The 21,874-nt window shown below is 39.4% G+C and overlaps 1 protein-coding gene and 1 long non-coding RNA gene across 8 annotated transcripts in view; one reads left to right on the top strand and one right to left on the bottom strand.

The window, feature by feature from the left end:
• Positions 1 to 21,874, top strand: part of LOC116783555 (sodium channel protein type 5 subunit alpha-like) — a 216,769-nt gene that overhangs the window by 39,158 nt on the left and 155,737 nt on the right. For 5 of the 7 annotated variants that reach the window (XM_032681222.1, XM_032681214.1, XM_032681210.1 and 2 more), the window contains exons 2-6: positions 2,047 to 2,365; positions 4,076 to 4,194; positions 9,374 to 9,463; positions 13,020 to 13,148; positions 17,982 to 18,073. In XM_032681222.1, the coding sequence (XP_032537113.1) occupies positions 2,099 to 2,365; positions 4,076 to 4,194; positions 9,374 to 9,463; positions 13,020 to 13,148; positions 17,982 to 18,073 (697 nt within the window). In that variant the 5' untranslated portion in view covers positions 2,047 to 2,098. Of the gene's footprint in view, positions 1 to 2,046; positions 2,366 to 4,075; positions 4,195 to 9,373; positions 9,464 to 13,019; positions 13,149 to 17,755; positions 17,848 to 17,981; positions 18,074 to 21,874 lie in introns of those variants that run through there. The other 2 variants (XM_032681206.1, XM_032681232.1) reach the window with 2 other exon arrangements.
• Positions 18,490 to 21,845, bottom strand: LOC116783613. The gene is made up of 3 exons (XR_004355768.1): positions 21,783 to 21,845; positions 21,252 to 21,337; positions 18,490 to 18,685 (listed from the first exon to the last, which is right to left on the bottom strand). It is a non-coding gene; the product is annotated as an uncharacterized LOC116783613 (long non-coding RNA).

Raw genomic sequence — 21,874 nt, 5'->3', positions numbered from 1 at the left:
GCCACCGATTTTCACTGTCCCCTTCAGCACTGAGACAGGTTTCATTTTGAAGAAACAAAAATTGAAAGGACAAAAACCAGATAATTTTCTGGCCACCTGTATTGATGTCATCTATAGAAAGTGAAATTCTATTTGCTCACACTGGTGCTGAGTCACAAAGCAGTGAGCATAAGAAACTCAATTTGTGGGAAAGCTTCTAATTTCCTGTTTTTTCAGGAGGAATGGGATAAAACAAATGACATGGAGGAGAGAGGGGAAAGGAACAAAGAGAATAAATCCAAAAAAAAAAAAGAATATCAGAATACTCAAACTCTGGGAAGAATAATTCATTTTAGCCCCGCTTGTTCAAACCAGCAGTAATGCTGAGTATAATGTACAAGCTTCAGTAAATCATTCCTATATGATAGACTGTGATCAATGACAATTTAATGAATTCATTTTAAAATGAAGTCAGAATAGGAAAAACAGTAGTTATTTGAAAGAGTACTTTACTCAAGTAAATTGAGTCAATAAATATGCTATTTGTCATGCAGAGTCCAGTTAAAGTCTTGTTTGCTAACAAAAATGCTGTCATCACAGAGCCTAATAGACACAAGCTATCTGGAACTATCCATTGTAAATAGACAAATACCATCTGAAAGCAGAAAACAACAATTGTGGTTGAACAAAGAATTGGATCCTGCACACGTTGCCTAATGCAATAGTGTAGCCCACCTCAAAATCTACTGTTTTGTTTGTCACCAACATGTATTCTGATTTAGTATGAATGGTCTGGTGGTGGCAGAAAATCAAGGTCTGTTTTTCTTCTGTGAAATGAGTTTTAATTGTTGTGTAGTGAGGACTTCTGTTGCTGGAAAAACATGCCTCTAAAGTAACTATTAAATTGCAAAATACGGCTTCGGTGAGTTTGGATGGATTTGTGCACACTGCTAGAATAGGGATAAGCTTCATCCTTTTTCAAACAGTAGTTTTGCATTAATTTTCACAGCTATACATGTTGTTTAGTGTAGATACAAGAAGCCCTTTTGTTCGGCTGTGCTTTTCACACTTGGCTTTACTCATATGAGTTGAAGAGATGTGGCAATTCTCACTTGTTTTCATTCAGGAGGAGACTGGAAGTTTTAACAGTGAAGTACCATAAGGCAAAGATGGTTACACTTCACAGCTTTGGGCTAGAATCATAGAATCAAAGAATATCCTGCATTGGAAGGGACCCATGAGGATCATTGATTCTAACTCCTAGATGTTCAAATTGGTATTGGATGGAAGGAGCCTAGTTTTCAGATGTGATGAACTGGCAGCAGTGGCTATTCAGCATCTTGGAAGCTTGGTGTGCTCTCATGAAGGTCCCAGGGCTTTTTCAGGCACATTTGGGTTTCCAACATCCTTCAGATTGCAGGGCGTGGAGGAAAAGAAAGTGCTCAAAAGTTTTGATAGATATCTTGAAGATGGCATTTCCTGTCCCAAAGGAAAATGAAAATTACATTGCAGAAGCCTAAGACAGAGATTATGAAGAATTTCTATTGGATTTAAGAATCTAAACTTGACCCTTCACTCTTTAAATTTGGAATAGAACAGCTGGGGCATTTTTAGATTTTGCGTCATGTGGCCGGAGATCGGCTGATTTAAATCTGCCCTGCAGTCATCTTAGGCACATTGTTCACCCACTCCCGGAGCTGCATTTTCAAAAATGAGTTAGGAATCCAGATCTCTGTGGCTTTCGATGAAACTTAAGCTTGTATGAATCTAAGTTACTCCTTAGTTTGGATTTAGGATCCTGAATGACTGAAAAATTGAAGAGTATTCCGCACTCTACCTACAAAGACTTTTCAGCTCTGATCATGTGTGATTCCTTATTGAAATTATACTTTCAGTAATTTTTGTTTTCCTGGATGTTCTATTAACCACCTAAAAACAGATGAAGAGTTTCCTGATAATCAATAACCTACAAGTTATTTGTTTGGGTTTTTTTTTATTTTTCATTCTGATGGCTTTGTTCTTCTCGGTTTTTCTCCTGCCACTAACTTTTTGGTAATTTTATTTCAGCTGTTTCCACTACTAGGAGTAAAGACCAGTAAAGACAAAGCAGGATGAAAAGATGGCTGACTTCTTGTTACCACCGGGTACTAACAGCTTCCACCGGTTCACGCCTGAGTCCTTGGCTGCCATCGAGAAACGGATCGCGGAGAAGCTTGCAAGGAATGCGAAGCAGGAATACAGAGAGCAGCTGGGCGAGGAAGAGAAGCCTCAGCCTCAGTTTGATTTGCAAGCTTGCAAGAAGCTGCCCGATATCTATGGGACTGTTTCTCCAGAGCTCATCGGGGAGCCCCTGGAGGACATCGACCCTTTCTACAATGACCGCAAGGTGAGCCCCAGCCAACTGTCCTCCTTGGCTGCTGCTAAAGCACAGCCACCATCTCTGTTTTGGGTGCTCTGGTTTTTATCTTTCTACAGTCGGTAAAAATGTTTCTTTTCCAGATTAAGAATCAGAGTTTTGGCATGAGCAGGGCTCCCAGAAAACCTCTAAGCGGGAGGGCAAAGAGGGATAAAAAATAAAATTAGAACTTGTGTGTTTTCAGATAACCCTGAGTATGAATATACAATATCTGAAAAGAGCAGAGCAGTAGCTGAGTTAAATTAAGCCAAAGGTTTTATCTGCCCTATCTTGCCTTCTGCGTGAGCTGTGACTTTTCACAGGTCTGTTGTTTATCACTTAAGCCCCTTAATGTTAAGGGCTTCTGGGTGACTCGAGCCTTGTGCAAGCACTCTGCACAAGAGCAGAAGCAACTCCACAGCTGTTCCTGGAGAGCAGCATTTCTTTTCCTGCTGAGGAATATTTCAATTCCATTTAAGATGACCAAAACAGAGCTGAAGGGAGATGTGTGAGTGGCGTGTGCAGTGCTGGCACTTTGCAGAAGGGTAAACTTTGTCCCAAAGTGAGCATCACCTGATGAGGGATCACGTGTAGGCTGGACTAAAGCCACGACAGTGCAAACAGCTTCTGTCAAAAGGCTGTTGACAGCAGAGCTGGGTTGATTGCTTACTACAGTTTGTTCTCCTTTCCAAACATTTTGCAAAATGGGCGATAAAATAAAGTTTGGAAGCACAGTGCATTTTTAGGCAGCTTCCAGTTCTTTCGGGTACTTGTGTTCCTGATTTTGGGCTATGCCATTTCCTCTAAACAATGTTGGCCATAATGCTACTTCTATTAAAACAATGTAGAGGCAGGTGCTAGAGGTACAGAATAAAAGTTAAATGGATAAAGACAAATAGATTACTTACCTGGAAGGGCCAGAATTAATTTACCTTTTAATTTGCCTGCTATCCCCGGGCACAAGCAGCAGGATATAGATTTGCAATTTTAGTGTCATGAAGTTTTTAAACCCAAGGTGGGTGATTTGCTTAGATTTTATATACTGGGTGTCCTGATTCAGTCTCTGAGTGAATATTAGTTCCTCTATGCTTGTTGGGGCATCTTCAGAGCTCTGCAAATTGGGTCAGCATCCAATTCACCTTTGCTTTGAATTTAATATAACTTACAGTATTGTTTTCATCTGCCCATAATTATCTGAGTACAATGAGAGTGCCTCAGCACCAGGGTCAGATCCTGCTGTGGAGCTGTGCCTCGTGCACCTTCTTACTTGGTGAGACAAATACATTGAGAACAACACAGTGCTCAGAGTAGAGAAGGTGGAGGAGCAACACAGCAAGGTCCCCAGCACCTGGGAAGAAGAGCATCACATAAGTTCCCCCACCACATTTTAATCTCCAGGTCATTTTTATTTTTAAAGGTGATTCCACTCTTTTCCCAGACCCTGATGGAGATGTTGCATGGAACTCTGTAAGGGTTGAAAGGACTAAAAATAGTTGGGATATTACAACAGAACAGACAACAGCTCTTTAGGGAAGGTCTTGGACAAAACATTTAACCAAGTGAAAAGGAATTTGGGGTGCTTGGGAGGGAATAGGAAAAAGGTATGGGATACTTGCAGGAATTTACCAATGGGATGTGGGCTGGGAAAAGCTGAGTATAAATGCAAATACTGAATGTTCTCATTTTCATTTTGTTTTCCAGACATTTATAGTACTGAACAAAGGGAAGACAATCTTTCGATTTAGTGCCACTCCTGCCTTGTATATACTTAGTCCTTTCCATCCAATCAGAAGAGCAGCAATTAAAATTTTGGTACATTCATATCCTTTCTGTTGATTCCCCTCCTCATGTATTTTGTATGGGTTTTAAACACAGATGGATGGAAGTCAGAAACCATTTTATTTCATTAAGCTGTTTTAAATCTTTTGTCTGAATTTGCTTGCACAAGCAGAAATGTACTTGGATTTTTGGTTTGTTTCATTTTATATTGTTATGTGGGCTATAAAAAATGACTGTACTATACTGCTGGCATCAGATAATGTGACCTGCATTGGAGAGTCTGGTGAGTTTACTCAGGATCATCTTCACCGAAGAGTCAGTGGAAGACAGTGGGTGTAGTACCTTAGAAAGGAAGGACACCAGGAGAAATCTACAATAATGGAGATCTTTGCTACCAAGCACTTCAGCAAATTCTCCCAGAGGTGAAACTCTATGACACCATATGCAGGCACAATTTAATTTTGAACTGCCTCAGAACTGAAATTTTTTTTCTCTCCTGAAACAGAATATTTTAAAAAAATTGTTTTGTTGGTTCTTTTCAGGTTTGCTTATTAGAACGTGTTATACAGGCAGGAAAAAAAGCACAGGCTGTCCTGCTGGACCTTCCAACAGAAGGGCAGTGCCTGATTTCCCCTGACTCTTGTTCTGAAGTCATGGGAGAAACACTGCAGTAGTTGGTTTTGCTTGTTTTTTTAACAAAACCACAGAAACATTATATTCTGACATAGCCACATCTCTCTGAAAGGCCAAATTGACCCAAATATTCAGCTTTGTGTGAACATTACTGAAAACACACCCTTCTTTGTGACTTGGCTGCTTTCTCTGTGGTGCACGTGGGAGACCTGGCAGTGATAATTCAGAGACTCCACATGCTGCTGTGCTCATTCTGTGATGTTTTAGTGATGGGAATCCCTCATCTGCAATGCTCCAGTCACCACAGAGAACTAACTAATAAAGTAGGTAGCATCTTAGAATCACTGGTTAATTATCAAGTTTCAGGAAAAAAATAGGCAAAGACACCAGATTCCCAGTGTTTGTCCATGCAGTGAGGGAAAAAATGTGATATTCTAGCCAAAGGAAAAACAGGTGAAGCTTCTGACTGCAATAATTCTATGCAAAACCGAATATGTGATATCAGCCAAAATATTATTATGGTTACTAAGAATACACTGTAGAATTCCGCAGAGAGATTTGCTTGTGGATCAGATTATGTGTGTGAGCAGTGCTGCCACACACCTAGAGCTCAACAGAATTTTTAGGTACAGTTACCTCAGCACAGCACTGCTGAAGTTAATCAAGGTTAATACATTTGTCCAGGTATGGCTAAGAGAAGAATCTGAAAATTGAGCTTCTTAGGAAAAAGTGTGAATATTGCCTCCAATGTTGGAGGCAATTTTTCTATTTTGCCCTCACTTTCTTCTACACTGGCTGGTGAAGCCAAGAGGTCATAGGTATGTGTAGCACAGGAGCTGTGTGCCCTTTGTATCAGTAAACCAAAAGATAAATAAGCAAGAAATCCTTATCGTTTTACTTCCAAGGATAAAGACCACAGAGGAGAGCATTTAAAATATTTATCAAGAAAGAAATATGGTCAGATGAGGACTGTAAAATTTTGGGAGTGGCGGGTCTGCAGGCAAATATAAATTTAGCTCCCGAAATGTCCAAATTACCACCTTGTGTTGATAATGCCAGGAGATCCAGCAGCTCGAGCTCTGGCAGGCACAGGCAGGAGAGACAACAACTCCATCCCAGTGAAACAGCAGCGAAGTTCCTACATTAGGCACTGATTTGTTTTCTGTCAATAAAGACCTTTTGCATCAACCTGAAACACAAAGGCCAACGGGCTGAGCAGGCAGTCAATATCCCAGGCAAAAGGGAGCCTGAATCGGCAAGTGCTCAAGCAGATAATATCCCAGACATGAATCTGGGAACCAGATCTATCGTCTTGCGTGACTGTAATCAAGCAATCTTTATTTTCCCCAGGGCAAAAGCCTAAAAGGAGCATTAGCAAATGGTGCCCTGTCACGTAAATATCTGAAGCAACTTCTTCGGTAGATGCCGTACTTCAATTTTCAGCCATTGAGTGTGCTGTGAAGGCCAACAGTAGAAGAGAATAGAGAGGACAGAGAAAAATCATCTTATAGAGAAGCTGTGGGGGTCACATTTCTTGGTTAAGTAGCTGTATATGGAGTTTTTCCTCTGAGATGTCAGGCAGGATAGATTCTGTATGTTCACTGCTCATCCAGCCAAGCCTGATAAGTCTAGTCTTTCAAAAATACATCCTTCCAAGGGAAAAAAATCATTCAGAAACTCCTAGGTATGTGAATTACTTCAACTGTCAGCATATCCTTAAACCCCTTCTAGGTATTTCTCCTCCTATTCAGAGTCTAGGAGGCCTCTCAAAAGGACCATGGTCAGAAGGTGGCCCTGGTCCATTTCTGTCACAGATGACATGAGGAGTATAGAGCTGCATCCTACTGATGAACACTTTATGCCTTCTGCATTATTATCAGCTGTTGTTAACATCTTTATTTACTATCTCCACCTATTAATGAGATTAAGCCACTGGTAACACTTCATCAATGCTTATGTTTAAACTCTCAGTTCTTGCCTGCAAGAAAAGGACCATTGTGAGGTGTCCTTAGTTTCCCCAAGCAGTTTGCTGGCCTGTATAAAATCTGTAGCAATTGTTATTTCTTGTTTTTCTAAGTATTATAGCCAAGTGCTCTCAGTTCACCACTGATCCAGAATGGGGGTTTGGCCAAAACTATTTTCCTTGATAGAATTATAGATTCTGGTGCATTAGAAAAAGAAATTTTAAAAAAAAATAAATAAAGATTTTCCCATCTTTGTTCATGTTTTCTGATTGCAGCTTTTCTCCCATCTGATTTCGCACACTTTCCATAAGGCAAAATGAGACCTTGTGAAGCACCAATTATATGTACTATTCATTGGCACTAACCTTTGCTTGCACATATTATATGTAATTTGGCAATGATCACCTAAAGAGCCTCTAGTATTCGGTCTGCTAATTAACAATTATCCATCATAATGAAGTCCAGAATAGAAGTGTGCCGTGGTTGACTCTATATCTTTGTGCTAGAAGATAAAATTTATAACTTTTAGAATCAGTTTGTGCAAAGCCTATTCTGTAACCTCAGATCGGAAATAATAGGTTTAATTTATTGAAGAAAAGATCCTGATGAGTAGCTTAGTATATTTGATTTGTAGGCTTTCAAAAATTTGATTTAATAGTAGTTCTAAGATAGGGAACACACAATGCTGCTAATATTGCTTATCTCAATTTTATCTTCTTTGCTTTGTCCTTTCTGAGTAGATCATCATCATGGACTTTTTCTAATGCAAGCAATTGCATTAGATTTCAGGTAGGAATGTTAATTTTCATTCTGTAGGATTTTCTGTAGCTTTTTTTTTGTTTTTGTTGTTGTTTTGGTTTGGTTTGGTTTTTGTTTTTTAAACACAGACCTCTAGCTGTGGTGCATAAGCAGCTGAAATATTTCATTCTTCTCTGTTCTTTGTAGTTTTCAGCTTGGTCATGAAATCCAGATTGAATTGATAGTGCATTTGTTGTCCCAAAGCTGACCCTTTACATTTTCAACTGAGTTCTCTGGTTTGTTCTCTTTGGTGCTTGAATAAGAAGGTGATGACATCTGCCTGTAAGTGAGCATCTGGGAAAGCTGTTAGATTAAGTTTATAACACAGGGGAACAGAGATATATAAATGAAACCAGTGCTCCTGAATTCCTGTAGAGGAGTTTATTTTCTTGGAATTGAAGTATGCTGTTGGTTTGGCAAGATCTGAAGATACCACTTTGGTTTACTGTGCTGGTTTTCATAGCATTGCACGGTAGCTGAAAAAGTAATCCAGTGTTTTGTAGGCTGGCTGCAACTTAAAACTAATTGTGTTAAGCAGAATGACACAACTCATAGAAACATATCTCAAGCTGATGTTAGAAAATGTGAGTGGATATCAGATATCCTTCCCAGTCCTTCCGCAGGAGGTGTTGGCCCAGAAGTGGAAAATGTTTGTGAGATGAGCAATCCCTGTGAGTTCAATTACTGATTTCTGCAATGGCCCTGGGGAATGCACAGGTTGGTTACTACCAATTTACCCTTGTAGTTGCTTGTGTGGCCCACTGGAAAATGTTCCACTCTTTATTCAGCAGAGATTTTTGTTCTGCGAAAGGATAAATTTCATGCGAACGTTTCAGGATGTAGGTTTGAAATTATATTCTTCAATCACTATTCTCAAACAAAAAATAACACCAATGAAATCAGTAAAGGGGTTAAAAAAAACCTCTTTTTTTTTCCCCAAAGAAAGCAAAAGAAATTTATATTTGGATGTTGCTTGTCTTCTTTCCCAATGGCATGAGACCAGTTATTTATGCAGGTGAATCCCATCATATTTTGAAATTATTTTTTTTTTTACACAAAGTGGCATGTGCTTTTAGGAGAGCCATTCAGTGAACTATGTTTCCCATTTCAGGAATTTGATTTAGGGTACATCTTTTCATATTTATGGCCTCATCTTAGCAGCCAAGTGCATGGACTATACACATGGGAGGTTCATTTTAGCCTCCAGTTAGGGAATCTGGTGCCTCAGCTGAGGCAGGGAGCTCTGCAGACCAAGGCTGTATGTTTGCCAAGCAGGTTTGCAGACCTAACCTTAAAATCAGTGCTCTGAAACTCATACTAGCTTTTGCTAAAACTTTATATTGGAAGTGAAATCTCAAGCCCGTTAAAGAGATTAAAAAGACCAGATTTGTAACTTGCCCTGCTGCCTGAGAAACGTTTCAGGATGCAAAATAAAATGGGAATTTGCAGACACAGGTTTTTCTGTAGATACTTAAATGAGACTAATCCCTCTTTTCATACAAAGTTGTGCACCTATGCACACTGTCATCTGACCAACACAGCTGTAAATTTGGGGTATTGTGTTTTAAAAAGGCTGCAGAGTCAGTACATTTGTTTACTGTATAAAGTATGCATAAAAGATGTAAACAAAGAAGAAAAAGCAGGGAAAGTTCCGTCATTTTTTCTGTTTATATAACTATTTGTCTACTTATACACTTGCAAAAGATGTTTATTGTTCTTTAAGCAACTTGCAAATTATGATTGGGCTGTCACATCTCTTGTGAAGGGACAAAAATTTATGAAGTCTTGTATCATATGCGTTGTTTTCCTTAATTCACCTCTTTACATTGTTCAGTATGTTTATTATGTGCACTATTTTAACTAATTGTGTGTTCATGGCACAATCAGAGACTCCGTCATGGAATAAATATGTTGAGTAAGTATCCTTGCTGTTTTACAGCTGCCCTGTCCTTATCTCATCCTTCTTTTTCTATTCATTGTATTCTTATTTTCATCTTGTTTGCTACTGATTTCTTTTCAGTAATACTGATCGTTTTTCCAGATAGTTTGGTTTGGGTTTTTTTTTTACCTGAGAAAACTCCCTTAGTAAGTAAAATGAAAATTTTTAGTCCATGAATCTCATACTTCTTGCTCAATGCAGCTTCAATGCTACATCTGAATAAAATCACATATGAGGACAACCCCATTTGAACCTGGCCAGACTTCCACAGTTATCATGCAAGAGACTTGATAGTTGGACACATCAGGATAGGCTGATGGAGTTTAAGTTGAATTATTTCAGAAAGTACTTTCTGAACATATTAGATCTATCTTTAAACTTACTGGAAGCAAAAGTTTCTTCTGGACTGAGCTCGTCATGAGAAGTGTTCCCTTGTAATCATTATTAGAAATATTTTATGAGCATAAAAGTGTCTGGGAGCACTTTTAGGTGAGTTCCTGTCTTTTTAGCTTGTCAAGCCTTCAGGAAATATAGCAAAGACATCACTTGAAGGTGTCTATTTGTTGTGGTGGTTTTGTGGTTGGTTTTTTATTTTTAATTAATTTTAAAGAAGGTAAGGGGGCTTCAGAAAGCCCATTTCATTTCTTTAAGTTGCTTTAAAATATTTATTTTAGAAACAGATACCAGATGCACAAGCTAATCAACGTACAGTGCATTAAACAATTATTTTGGCTCATTGAACCAATCAGAACACACTTTTTATTTTTGACTGACATATGATAAACACAGCCATCTGCTACTTTGTAGCCTGGTGGTTAGTCTACTTGGGGCTGTAAGGAAAGACAGTGAAACGCCCTTATTTAGGTTTCTTAAAATCATGCAGGACACATCTTCTAGGCCATAAATTGCTAATTATAGGCAGCGCTGAACCAAATATTTCATCCGATCACAATAACATCCTAATCCCAGGATGTTTCATGTATTTCTGTAGAGTGTGGTACCCTCAAATCTGTCTGTGACTGTCCTTTCCCTCGATGTTGTACTTTTCCTATGGAAAACTGTCATACAGTCCCATAGCCATTCCACTGAATCATGGACATCTCATCCATGTGAGTCAAAATTTAGTCTGTCGGTCTACAGCTGGAAATTCAAACATTCTGGAGGGAAATATCAAAACGCTTGTTGTGTCTCCTGCGAGCAGGAAAATGTGGATGATGTTATCAGTGCATCAAGCAGAGCATGCAAGAAATGTAGAGCAGAAATGCAAATGGACTCATGCAGCATGGAGTAAATCCTTCCATGTTTCCTCTTCTACTGTGTCCCCTCATATCTCTCAGCTTTTCCTCCTCAGGTGCATAGAATGAAATCAAAGTCAAGTACTTTTGAGGAGCAAAATAACCCAATGAACTGTAATTCAAATTGATTAATATTGGATTTGGAAAAGATGCATTTAATCCATTTTGTTCTGCTGTTTCAGAGACTCATGGGGGATAGAAGAATAACCTTGTGAAAATATTTGTCCTAGATCTTCCTTTAAAACATTTTCCCCACCATTTTGAAAACAGAAATCAATTCAACTTCCCTCCACTAAAAAAAAAAATTTAAAAACCCCCTGACTTCTGTTGTTAAAGAAGCTGTTCAGTTGCTCGAGGACTTTGCCCGATCCATTTAGAATTAGATGATGATTATACAATCAATTAAACCCATCTGACATGCTGAATAAATACAAGTGCTTTATCACTTTAATGAGCTTATGTACTGTTAAGTATTTTTTTTAGTTCTTTGCATGTGTTTTCTGCCTGTATTACTGAACACACACGCTTAAAGAGACTGTCACATGAGTGACCTATATTCAAAATACCGGAGCAAAATTAAATAGGAGCTGTGAAAAGTTGGATGCAAGGTAATGCTTAAGTGTATGGTCAAAGAGATGGGAGAGACATGTAATGCCCGCTATTACACAGAAAGTGTCCTGCAAATCACCATTTTAAGATGAAGCACACTGAGGTTTTATAACATATGTAACTAGCTCTGCTGTGCGACACGATGGCAGGAAGGGCATGAGATTTGCCACTATCTCTGTGTATGCCCAATTGCAGATCAGTGGAATACAGCTAAGAGGAAACACCTCCATTTTATGCATAATGAAGTTCTTCCTTATATTACACCTTTAACTGCTCACACCTTTTTTTTTTTTTTTTTTTTTTTTTACCAAATAGGAATCTCAACTGGTATAACTCAACTTTTGTGCGTGATGGCACCATTGTAGCTACTGATGTTTAGCCAGTGTTTCCAGTGAAAGCCCCTAACATCATGGCTTATAATAGTCACGTTTTAGTAGATTTTAGGTGTTTGAGGTTTATTAATAGGCTTTGGTATCATCTGCATCTTTGTTTGGAGAAAAGGGATAGGGAACATCAGTGGTGGATACTAAACATTTATTTCTTTTATTAAGATATGGCCTAGAATTCCTAGTCCCACTGGGCTAGGGTAGAAACATTAAAAAAGAGCTGTTGCATGCCCTGAACTCTGTCTCTGATGGTAGGTAGTGCCCTGGGTGAATAGAAATCTGAATGCTATAAATCACATGCATTACTGTCCTCCACAGAGATTTTGCTAAGTTTTATTACAATTGTCAACTTTATTACAAAAAGTAAGATCTATGTTGTAGCCCAGAACATCACTGTCAAGAGGCTGTTGGCAGTAACTTACTAGGGGGGAAAAAACAACCTCGTGTCTCCTTTGCTGTCAAGCAGGTCAAAATTACTATATAGTTTTTGGGTGGGAGTTTTTTTACTCTTTTTCGCTGAAGGTGTTTTGTTGTTTAATTCTCCAGGCTGGAGTGGTTTCCATGAATAGTGAAACACAAAGGAATTTGCAGAACAAGTACTCTTTTCAGCTAATAAAACCAAGTGGTGACATTTTTTTAACCTGCTGTACTTCAAAATGTCCTGGGTAGGATGAGCTGAGAGGTATGAAGGGAACAACCACCCTCCTTCAAATTAGAGAAGCAACAAGGATTGTGGCATAATGTTGCCAAGAGAGGTTGTGGACTCCCCATCCCTGCAAGTGCTCAAGACCAGACGCCTAGTCTAGTAGAATGTGTCCCTACCCATGGTAAGGGGGTTGGAGCTAGATGACCTTTAAAGTTCCTTCCCACCCATAGCATTCCATGACTCCCTAATCCACTCCTCTTTCACTGGTGATTGCAGGAGAGCTTCAAAAGTCCCATAGCACAGCTCAGCATCGTAGTGTTCATGCTTGACTTAACGAGTGAGGAATCATCAAGGTGCACCCTGTGGTAAAAACAATCTTCATCCTGTGGCTGCCAAGGGCACCTTCCCATTTCTTGCATGTTCCTCGTTCCACACACGAGGCTGCTCATGCACAACCCAGTGTTGCAGCCGTGACTCACCTGAGCAACCCCAGTGAGTTGGGCAGGAGTGTCTCACGTGAGTTGAGTGTGTCTCTGCCATTCCTGTCTGCTGCTTGCTAATGCTCTTGCTCATCTTGGCCGCTTTTTTTCCCCCAGGTACACTTTCACTGGCATTTACACTTTTGAGTCGTTGATAAAAATATTGGCGAGAGGATTTTGCATGACAGAATTCACCTTCCTTCGAGATCCATGGAACTGGCTGGATTTCAGTGTTATTGTTATGGCGTAAGTAGCACTCCTTTTTATTTTTCAAGATAGTCATGTGCAATAGAACTCTTTTAAAAATCTTTTGGCTGTTATTTTTTTTTCCCCTCTCATATTTTACTGAAAATGAGAAGGGGCTGAAGTGTATTATGAGGGAGGTATTTTTGTCTGAGTGGCTGAAGAGGAAGAAGTCAGAGGAATCCTCAGTTCTGTTCTTTCAATTCACTAGACTATTTTGGAGAAATTATTTACTCTCTCTGTGCTCCACAGAAAGAGCTGTTTGTAAAATATCCATAATAATACATATCTAAGGTAGTTTTGAGAAGCTCCAGACCCCTGAATAGAAACTATTATGTGTGACTGAACACTCATGTATTTAAATCCCTATTTATAATCTATCTATCCATAACATCACCAAAGCTGTTTTCACATCCTTCTCTTCACAAACCCTCTTCACCAAGAAAGTAATTACTATCGTACTACAATAGAAAATTAATTTATAGGCCTCTAAAACTTGTTATATATCTTGGGAATAGAAATTTGGCCCCCACCATGATATTCCCCTTCAGCTGTATACTTCTACCTAGATTATTAGAGTTCATTCAGGACATGTGGGATTCTGGTGCTTTGAAGGAGGTGATGGATTTGTGGCATCCAGACAGCTAAAAATACACAGGGGTAGGGGAGCAGTCAGCCAAAGCTCACAGGGGACACAGGGTCAGTCCAAGCTCTGGCCAAAGGCAAATGTCTGACACTGTCACTACTTCCAGCTAATCTAGAAATCCAGATTTTCTTCATAGTCACAGAAGAGAGAAAAGCACGCAAAGAACGCATGTAATGTTTAGGTGAAAGCTGGTAGAGATGCATGAAAAGCTCCATTTCTTAATCATGGAAAGATTTCATCCAGTCTCCCTGGGTTTTTTTGTGCTTAATGATACCTGTATTCAGTTCTGGGTTTAGGTTGGTTCTCGCTGCCATCTTTGAAGCTCATAATTCACAGCACTAAGTGAGATGCAAGTGTGTTAGCACTGACATTTGAGCTGAGCTCCTGGGACTGTGATATTTTAATGGAACTAAAATTGGGAAATAATATTCAACCAAACTTAGCTCGCATGCCGGTGAGGGCCACTGAAGTTGAAAGCACAAGTCTGTTAGGGAGCAGGGATCAGGACCAGTTTTCAGAATCCAGACTCTCTCTGCATTCTCAGGACAATTCTCTTGGTTTAGTTTTAGGCATTTGTGCAAGGAACAGTTTGTTGGACTCCATGGTCCTTGTGGGTCTCTTCCAACTTGAGATATTCTATGATTCTGTGGTCCTTGGCAGGATTTAGCAGGGCAGTGTGAAGGTGTGTAAAACCTGTGTGAACTTCCTCAGGAACACTCCCATTTATTTCAGTAGGCTTTGGATCAAAGCCAGCCCTAGGCCAGGTCCTGGTATCTGTTACTGCATTCCTATGGATTTGGCTGAACTGACATCTGGCCGTTATGATAAGCTTTTAAAAAAACATTCAAGGCAGATGAGAAGAACCTTTTGGAGGTCAGCACACATTAGGTATTTTTCTCAGCTAAACTTTTCCTCAAGCATTGCTAAGTGCAATTCTCCTGCAACATTTAGAGGCAGGACAGAACGAAACAAAACAAAAAACAAAACAGAGTCACCAGCCTGCTCCTCTGTCTCCTGTCCATCAGGCAGTCAGTAAAAGCAGCAAACTCATGTGTTTGGGACTTAGGACATGAGTTTATTTGTAGGTCTCATGGAGAATTTCTGTGCAAGGGTTCCCTCTTTCGTAGGGAGGTTTTTGACAGTAAAGTAGAAAGGAGCAGAGAAAAGGCCAAGAGGAGCCACAGCTTGCAGCCTTGACCATGACCCTGCTTCACTTCATCTTCTCAACTCAGGCAGAAGTTGGGGCATCACCCCTGACTCTGGGAGCTCCTCTGGGAGCATCTCATATGCTGTCACTGAAAGTCAAGTCTTAACTGTCGGTGTGGGGCACAGTCTGGTTATCCCTTAAATTTGGTCCACATAATCTCTGGGTGTTTGGAATTTACTGAGCAGGAAAGATGTGAAGATTTGCACAGACTTTGAAGTGGACAGTTACCCACAGGTGAATTATTCACTCCCTGTCGGTAGGAACCAGGATTTGGTGCCCAGAGGTTGTAGGCTTACCCCTATTTTTTCTTTTCTAACTCTAGACTTGAATGGTCTCTCAGTGCTCCAGCCCAGGGCTTCATGAAAACTTTCTTAGGGCTTCTCTAATGAGAGGCTTGGGAATGTGTGCTTTCTTTCTTAGCTACATTTTAATTTTCTTTCTAAATGCTATTTCATCTCAGAAGATTCCTAAAACAGGGAGACCTACCAATGCAAAATATCAAGCTTCTTTAAATCAAACTGTACCCCTGGCTGTGCTCTTCAGAACCAGCATCCATTCCTATTGTTTCTTACTTTAAGGCATACTATACCAACACTTTCAGAATGGAAAAAACCCCCTGGAATTCTGGAATAGAAAATAAATGGAGAAGTGCTTCCTTGAGCCTACAGGCAGCAGTGAGAGAGTTAAAAGTGGCTGCAATATGATCTTCATATGTACAATGAAACCTCCTTCCCAAATATGCAAGCAGAAGATAGCACAGAGCTTTGGCTAATGGAATCTATTCTGATATGATTTAGCCTTCATATAAATCCAATTTGCAAGTAATTTAAAGTAAGATTGATCACACAGGTAACTCTGGTGTTGTCTTTGCTTGTAGCTAGTGTGCTGCCAGGGGTATTTCTGTATCTGGAAACAAAGAAGGTTTGAGGATTCAAAATGGAGGAGGCTGATAAGGGGCCATGAGATTCAGATGGGCAGAGGGGTTTTGAGCCAGCAGAAAATCTGATTATGTCACTGATGGGTGTTATAGTGGAAAGACAATCATTTGTTTTAGAGTTATTGCAAAATAATTTCTGACCTTCTCTTTTGGACAGAAACAGCACAGATTGGGCCACAGAGAGTAGTTTTAAATAACACACTAGAGAGTAAGAAGTACCACAGGTCTCCAGGGTTTTTTTCCCATCCTGTGCCAGCAGACACAGCCATGGCTTGTGACCCTCTCTGGGGCCATGGGTGGGTTCAGGGAAAATTATGAAACTGCCCCTGTTTAGATCCCTCTTTCACAGACCAGCAAGTACTTCCCAGGACAGGTGAGGGAGATGCAGCTGTAACTCTGGGTTGGAAAGTGCCCTGACAAAAGCTTAAAGACAATAAGCAATTCCCTGGCTAACAGGAAAATCCAGAGTGGGAAATCCAGTTGCTTCTCACTCCCCAATACAGAGGAACTGGTCTGCTGCCGTTTGATAGAAGAAATGGCCAAAATAAATCTTAGTTAACTATTACAAACAAGCAGCAGTATTATTTGCTTCGCATGCTTGCTCACATGTTTATAATGTGGTTTTACAAACCTCTGGCCAGCAAAACCATATTCTTGCAATATTCCTTCTCCCCAAATTATATTTTTCCACCACCTTTCATGTTGCAGAAGAGTTTGGGAGGGAAGCACTGGGTAAAGCTGGGGAGGAAACAGGTAAATCTTTGCCCAGACTCCCCTGAGATTATGAAGAAAAGCAATATTGCTCTTCCAGGCTATAATCTGGATTAGTAGATATGGAGAGGATGCTTTGTCCTCCCCAGGGGCCTTTGGACAAAGTCCACTTAAGCAGGTTTTGTAAAATAACCAGGTGAGGTTTTATCTTAGCAAACAAATGCCTCAAAGAAGTAGAATACTTGAATGAAATTTAATGGAATTTTAATAGTGAAATTCAAGGGTCCAAGGCCTCTTTTATTCAGAAGGTACAATGGTGACTATGCTTTTACTGTGTACTGAGTTGGATGAAATAATTTTGTACGACACTGATAAGACAAAAATCATTCCAGGACTGACCCTCCTGGGAGCATTTAGCTCAGATGTGGTATGTGTCTCCAGGATGACCAAAACAGGCATGGCAGGGAAGAGCTGGGGTTGGTATTTTAATCATAAAGAGTTTTTACTAAGATGGCTGTTATATTCATTTAAACTCCATCTTCCTGCAGCCAAAGGATATGAATTTGATGTACAAAACAAAATACAATTCTAAGCATCTCTTGAAAGCAACATGTGCTTTACAACAGCATACAGCATCTTAAAATAACCCAGTAGAAGTGTTTGCACTGATATTTTCCCATGTTGTCCTATATGTAGTTTTCAGAAGCTATTATGTGAAAATTACTTGGGTATTTGAAGCTTTTATTTTATTTGTTTTTAAGAGCAGCAAAATAATTCTTAATATTTCCTATAATGTAAAGAATTTTTCTTTTGTTAAACTAAATGATGGTAAAATCTTTAAAGCATTTATTGCTGAACAGCACGATAACAAAGTTCACCCACTAGTTTTAAAGAATTGATGCCTATTAGATAAGTTTAATAGTTCAAGTAGGATTTGAAATAATGTGTACTAAGAAAAACCCAGGACAAATGGCATCAAAGAACAGCCTGAAAAGTGGATGCACCTCTCATTTGGCTGTGTTCGCTCCCTGTGTATGAATGCTTTATTCATTCAGGCAAGTCTCATACTCTATTGTATAATTCCAAATAACTGTGACTTAATTCTACAGGTATGTAGGAGAATTTGTGAATGTAGGCAGTGTTTCACCTCTTCGGACTTTCAGGGTATTGAGAGCTTTAAAAACTATTTCAGTAATCCCAGGTAAGAAGCCCTGATCCTTACGTTTTGGCTCTCAGCTACAAGTGATTCTTTCTCTGTCTCTCTTTGTCCCTTTGATTGTTGTTTTTTTGGCTGGTGTTTTGTCATTGTCTGTGTGTGACTTTCCCTTGTTACAGATACATAACTGAATTTGTGGACCTGGGCAATGTCTCAGCCTTACGAACGTTCAGAGTACTGCGGGCGCTGAAAACAATCTCAGTCATTTCAGGTGAAAATCAGGTTAAACACTCCGGCTGCAGTTAAAGCCTACATGCCATTTCCAGTAGCAAACACCGTAATTACAAATGACTAAAACCATAGACACTGATCAGGAAATGGAGGAATGTAGGGAATGTGACCTGTCAATAGAATACCTTTTCTTATGTGTTTTTCCAATATGTTTTTTGTGGGCAGAAGGAATGGGAGTGCCTCCAGAATTACAGACCTCACCAAGAGGAGTGCTGCTGTAAGAACAGTGGCTCATGAGTCACATGCATAAAGTACCCATTCCTGAACCATATGAAAATGGCAATGAAAAACTCTTTTAAAGCCTTTGGATATTGATTTTTAAAAATGGAAGGTTAATGACCTCAAAATGCATATTCATGTTTAAGAGCACATTGATAGAGGGATCTAAATCTGTACTATGAGCTGAGGTTTCAAGACTGCAGGCACAGATAGCCTAATTTGTCATGGTGTTTATCCAATTGCATATGACAGAAGCACTGTTGAAATTTTGGGTCTTGAAGAGACCAGAGAACTTTTCATTATTGATTTTGGTAGGTCCAGCATTTCATCAACTCGCATTTTCTAGGATATGATTTCTTCACTCTTCCCCCCTCTGAAAAAAAAAAAAAATCAGTGTTTTACTACACATCTGGCAGTGAAAGAAGCTCTTTATTTAATGTTACTATTTAAAAAAATTAATAACATTTACTATTAAGTAATTTATGCAGAGATGAGTCCACTGAGGACTAACCATGCGACAACATTTTCTTGCCAAGAATTATCTATGGACAGGTCTCATTCAGCCTCAGTGTTTAACATCTCCAACCTGCATGACAAGGTAGAGAAGATAGCAAAAACCATGCATGGTAGATCCTCTCTTTGATAATCCTGAACAGATGTTGGCAATTACATGTAAAAAATATTCAAAATGTTGAAAGAACTCCTCAGATTCTCACACGCAGCTCTTCAAGGTTAGAAAGGCTTTTCCACCCACTCTGTTATGCACATTCACACTATAAGATAAATCTAAACAAATTCTGAGGTGCAAACTTATATGGACATGTATTAAAACTAAACATGAGCACTCATATGGAGTATAAGCTAGAAATGGAAATTCTGGAATGGAAGTGTTAAGTAAAAACATATATAGATCTAGAATTTGCTCACTCATTCCAACACCAGAGCAATGAACGTCAGGGAAATTACTTGGAGAGCAAGGTACTTTTTGCTGAAAGTGTATGTCCAAATATAGGTTTTAAAGAATACTCTAATATGATCATTCTTTAGGTCCTTGAAATCAGTACCTGTCTTAATTTTTGTCTTTAAGTTTTAAGGAATAATCTACTAGCAGAGAGAGTTTCTTTTAAATTTTTCTCTAATGGGATTTCCACTGAGAAATTATTTTTATTTTCATTGGGAAACAAAGCTGAGCACAGTTTTGCAGATCATGTGGGATAGTACTGGCTAATCAGAGAGAAAGCCAGGATTTGTTTCCTAGTGTCCTTTGCTAGCAATTTGAAGACTAACTTGGAGGGACAGCCATCTCCAGGGGACACCTTTCACGTTGCATTTTGTCTTAAGCTTGAGCCTCTTCAGAGCAGAGCCTGTCAATTTTTCTGAGTTATATATATAGCAATTTTCTGCTGTCCTGTATCAGAAGGGGAGCTGAAGCTTGTTTTACATCAAATGATAAAATTTGACTTAGTGGGGAAAAAATCTGAGTACCGAGATTCAGAAAAACATTATTTGAAAATACACCAAACCCCTTCAGTGATATTAAACACTGAGTTGTTCCATTTGTTGGTTAATAGAAGAAAAAAGAAAAAGAGTATTATTTATTAAAGTAATACATAATAACTCAGTCTCTTTTTTTCATCCTGACTGAATATTTGATTAGTTTTTTGATAACTGAATTTTTATGTACAAGTCACTAAATTATTTGGTGACATAACTACATGAAGATATGCTAATAGAATATCTGGCCTTTGATTTTATCATCAAGATTATCTGTGCACTGAGTATGTTTAAATTACAAATGTAGAGAGCTACAAATTGCCATGGAACACCGATCTGCCAGTGAAACACAGCTGAGGTGTTGGGTTTTTTTTAATGTTAGCAGATAATTTCAGAGTCAGTTCATTTTTCAGTTTGAGAGATATATTTTAAAAGAAATATGGGACATGATGCTGTGGTTTATTTGGAGATCAGTCTGAATTTTTAATGATAACATAGTCTTATGCTGAGGTGAAATATTTTTCCACAGTAGGCTTAAAAATGAGAAGAGTATGAACATTAATATCTTTCATGAGATTTTTGGGGTTAACTGCAATAGAGAGGAGAAGGTGGTTGTTATTTCTGCCACTTCCCAGGTGAAAAACACTGAGTTGTATTCACCTTTGCAAATATCTAAGCTTTTCCTCAATAAAATTGATCACACTTTTCCATCAGGTACTTATATTGGCGCAAACATACTTGGACTCAACATGCTGAGTGAAAGTGCTTACCGAAAGTAACGGGCCAAGTCCTCCGTGGTGTAAGGCTTCTGTCCAGCAAAGCACTTAGAGGCTGGTTTTCAAAGGCTTTCTGCTTCACTTGGAATCAATGAGTTTCTCTATTGACTCCAGAGGGAGTCAGTAAAGCTAACAATTAGTGCTTTTAAAAATCTCACCTACCTTTAATGCCTTGCTCTAAGTGCTCAAGCAGGCGCGGGGATGTTTAGGGGACACGGACTCACAGGACTCAAAAATATCTCCTAAACTCAGAGTCAATTCCCCTGGCCTAAGGCTGTGTTTAGTATAGCTCTAACATGGCATGATATTTATTTCCTGACTTCTTCTAGCAATCCCTCAAAGGTGGAGGTCTCAGGATCTTCCTGAGAAGCCTGTTCCAGAAACTCATTGCTTTTGCCATTAGAAGATTTGTCCCGGGAGGATGGTTCAGATCCAGATCCAACAGCGCAAATATTTGCATCTACCATCAAGCTGTGTGATTCCCTCTCGCTGGGGAGCTGTGGTTTGATTGCTGTAATGCCAATATCTCCTGTTTCCCATGGCCGTGGACCTGCAGGTCCTGTCTCTGAATCCAGACTCCTGTCCAGCCTTCCTCTCTCTTGGTATATTATCAGCTCTCTTTTTTTTTTTTACCCCAGAGCTGTGTAAGACATCAGGTCAGTGCCTTACCTTCAGTGGCAGCCCTCAACATGCCAGAAGACCTTCATGGAAACTCTTGATTTTCCTTTTTCTGCACTAAACACACCCATTTGTTCCTGTTTTCCAGTTTCCCATGGTATCAAAAGGAAAAAAAAGCTTTGTACAGGTTCAGATGCTTAGAAATACACAACATTTTCTCTGTGGGAGCATAAAACCTTTAACTCTCAGTTATTTTATTTATTAATTAGCATCTTGCACATTGCCATGGCAACTGGCTTAATTTGATTTTCAATCTAGATAGGAACCATGGTCAGCAGCAGAACAACCCACTGAACTCATTCATTTATCTCCCATTACCATCCCATTACCAGCATATCTGAGTCCCAGTGTGCTCCATAGGAACTCTTCCCATGACAACAGAGGGTCTTGAATCATATTTATCTTCATGGAAATCATCAGCGTTTTTGATAACTACTGATTGAGATAATACAAACCTCGAGGTACACCCTTCTATGCTTCTCCATCAAAAGACCACAAAATGCAGGCCATCACCATCATTACCATCATTATCATCATCACCATCACCAGGATTTCATAAACTGCCTGTATCTAGAGAAGCTCCACTGCTCTTTCTGGAACAGGCGTGCACATCG

Source organism: Chiroxiphia lanceolata, chromosome 1 (genome assembly GCF_009829145.1).
Source record: "Chiroxiphia lanceolata isolate bChiLan1 chromosome 1, bChiLan1.pri, whole genome shotgun sequence".
Taxonomy (NCBI): domain Eukaryota; kingdom Metazoa; phylum Chordata; class Aves; order Passeriformes; family Pipridae; genus Chiroxiphia; species Chiroxiphia lanceolata.
The sequence above is the reverse complement of the archived record's forward strand: the minus strand, read 5'-3'. Positions and strand labels throughout refer to the sequence as shown.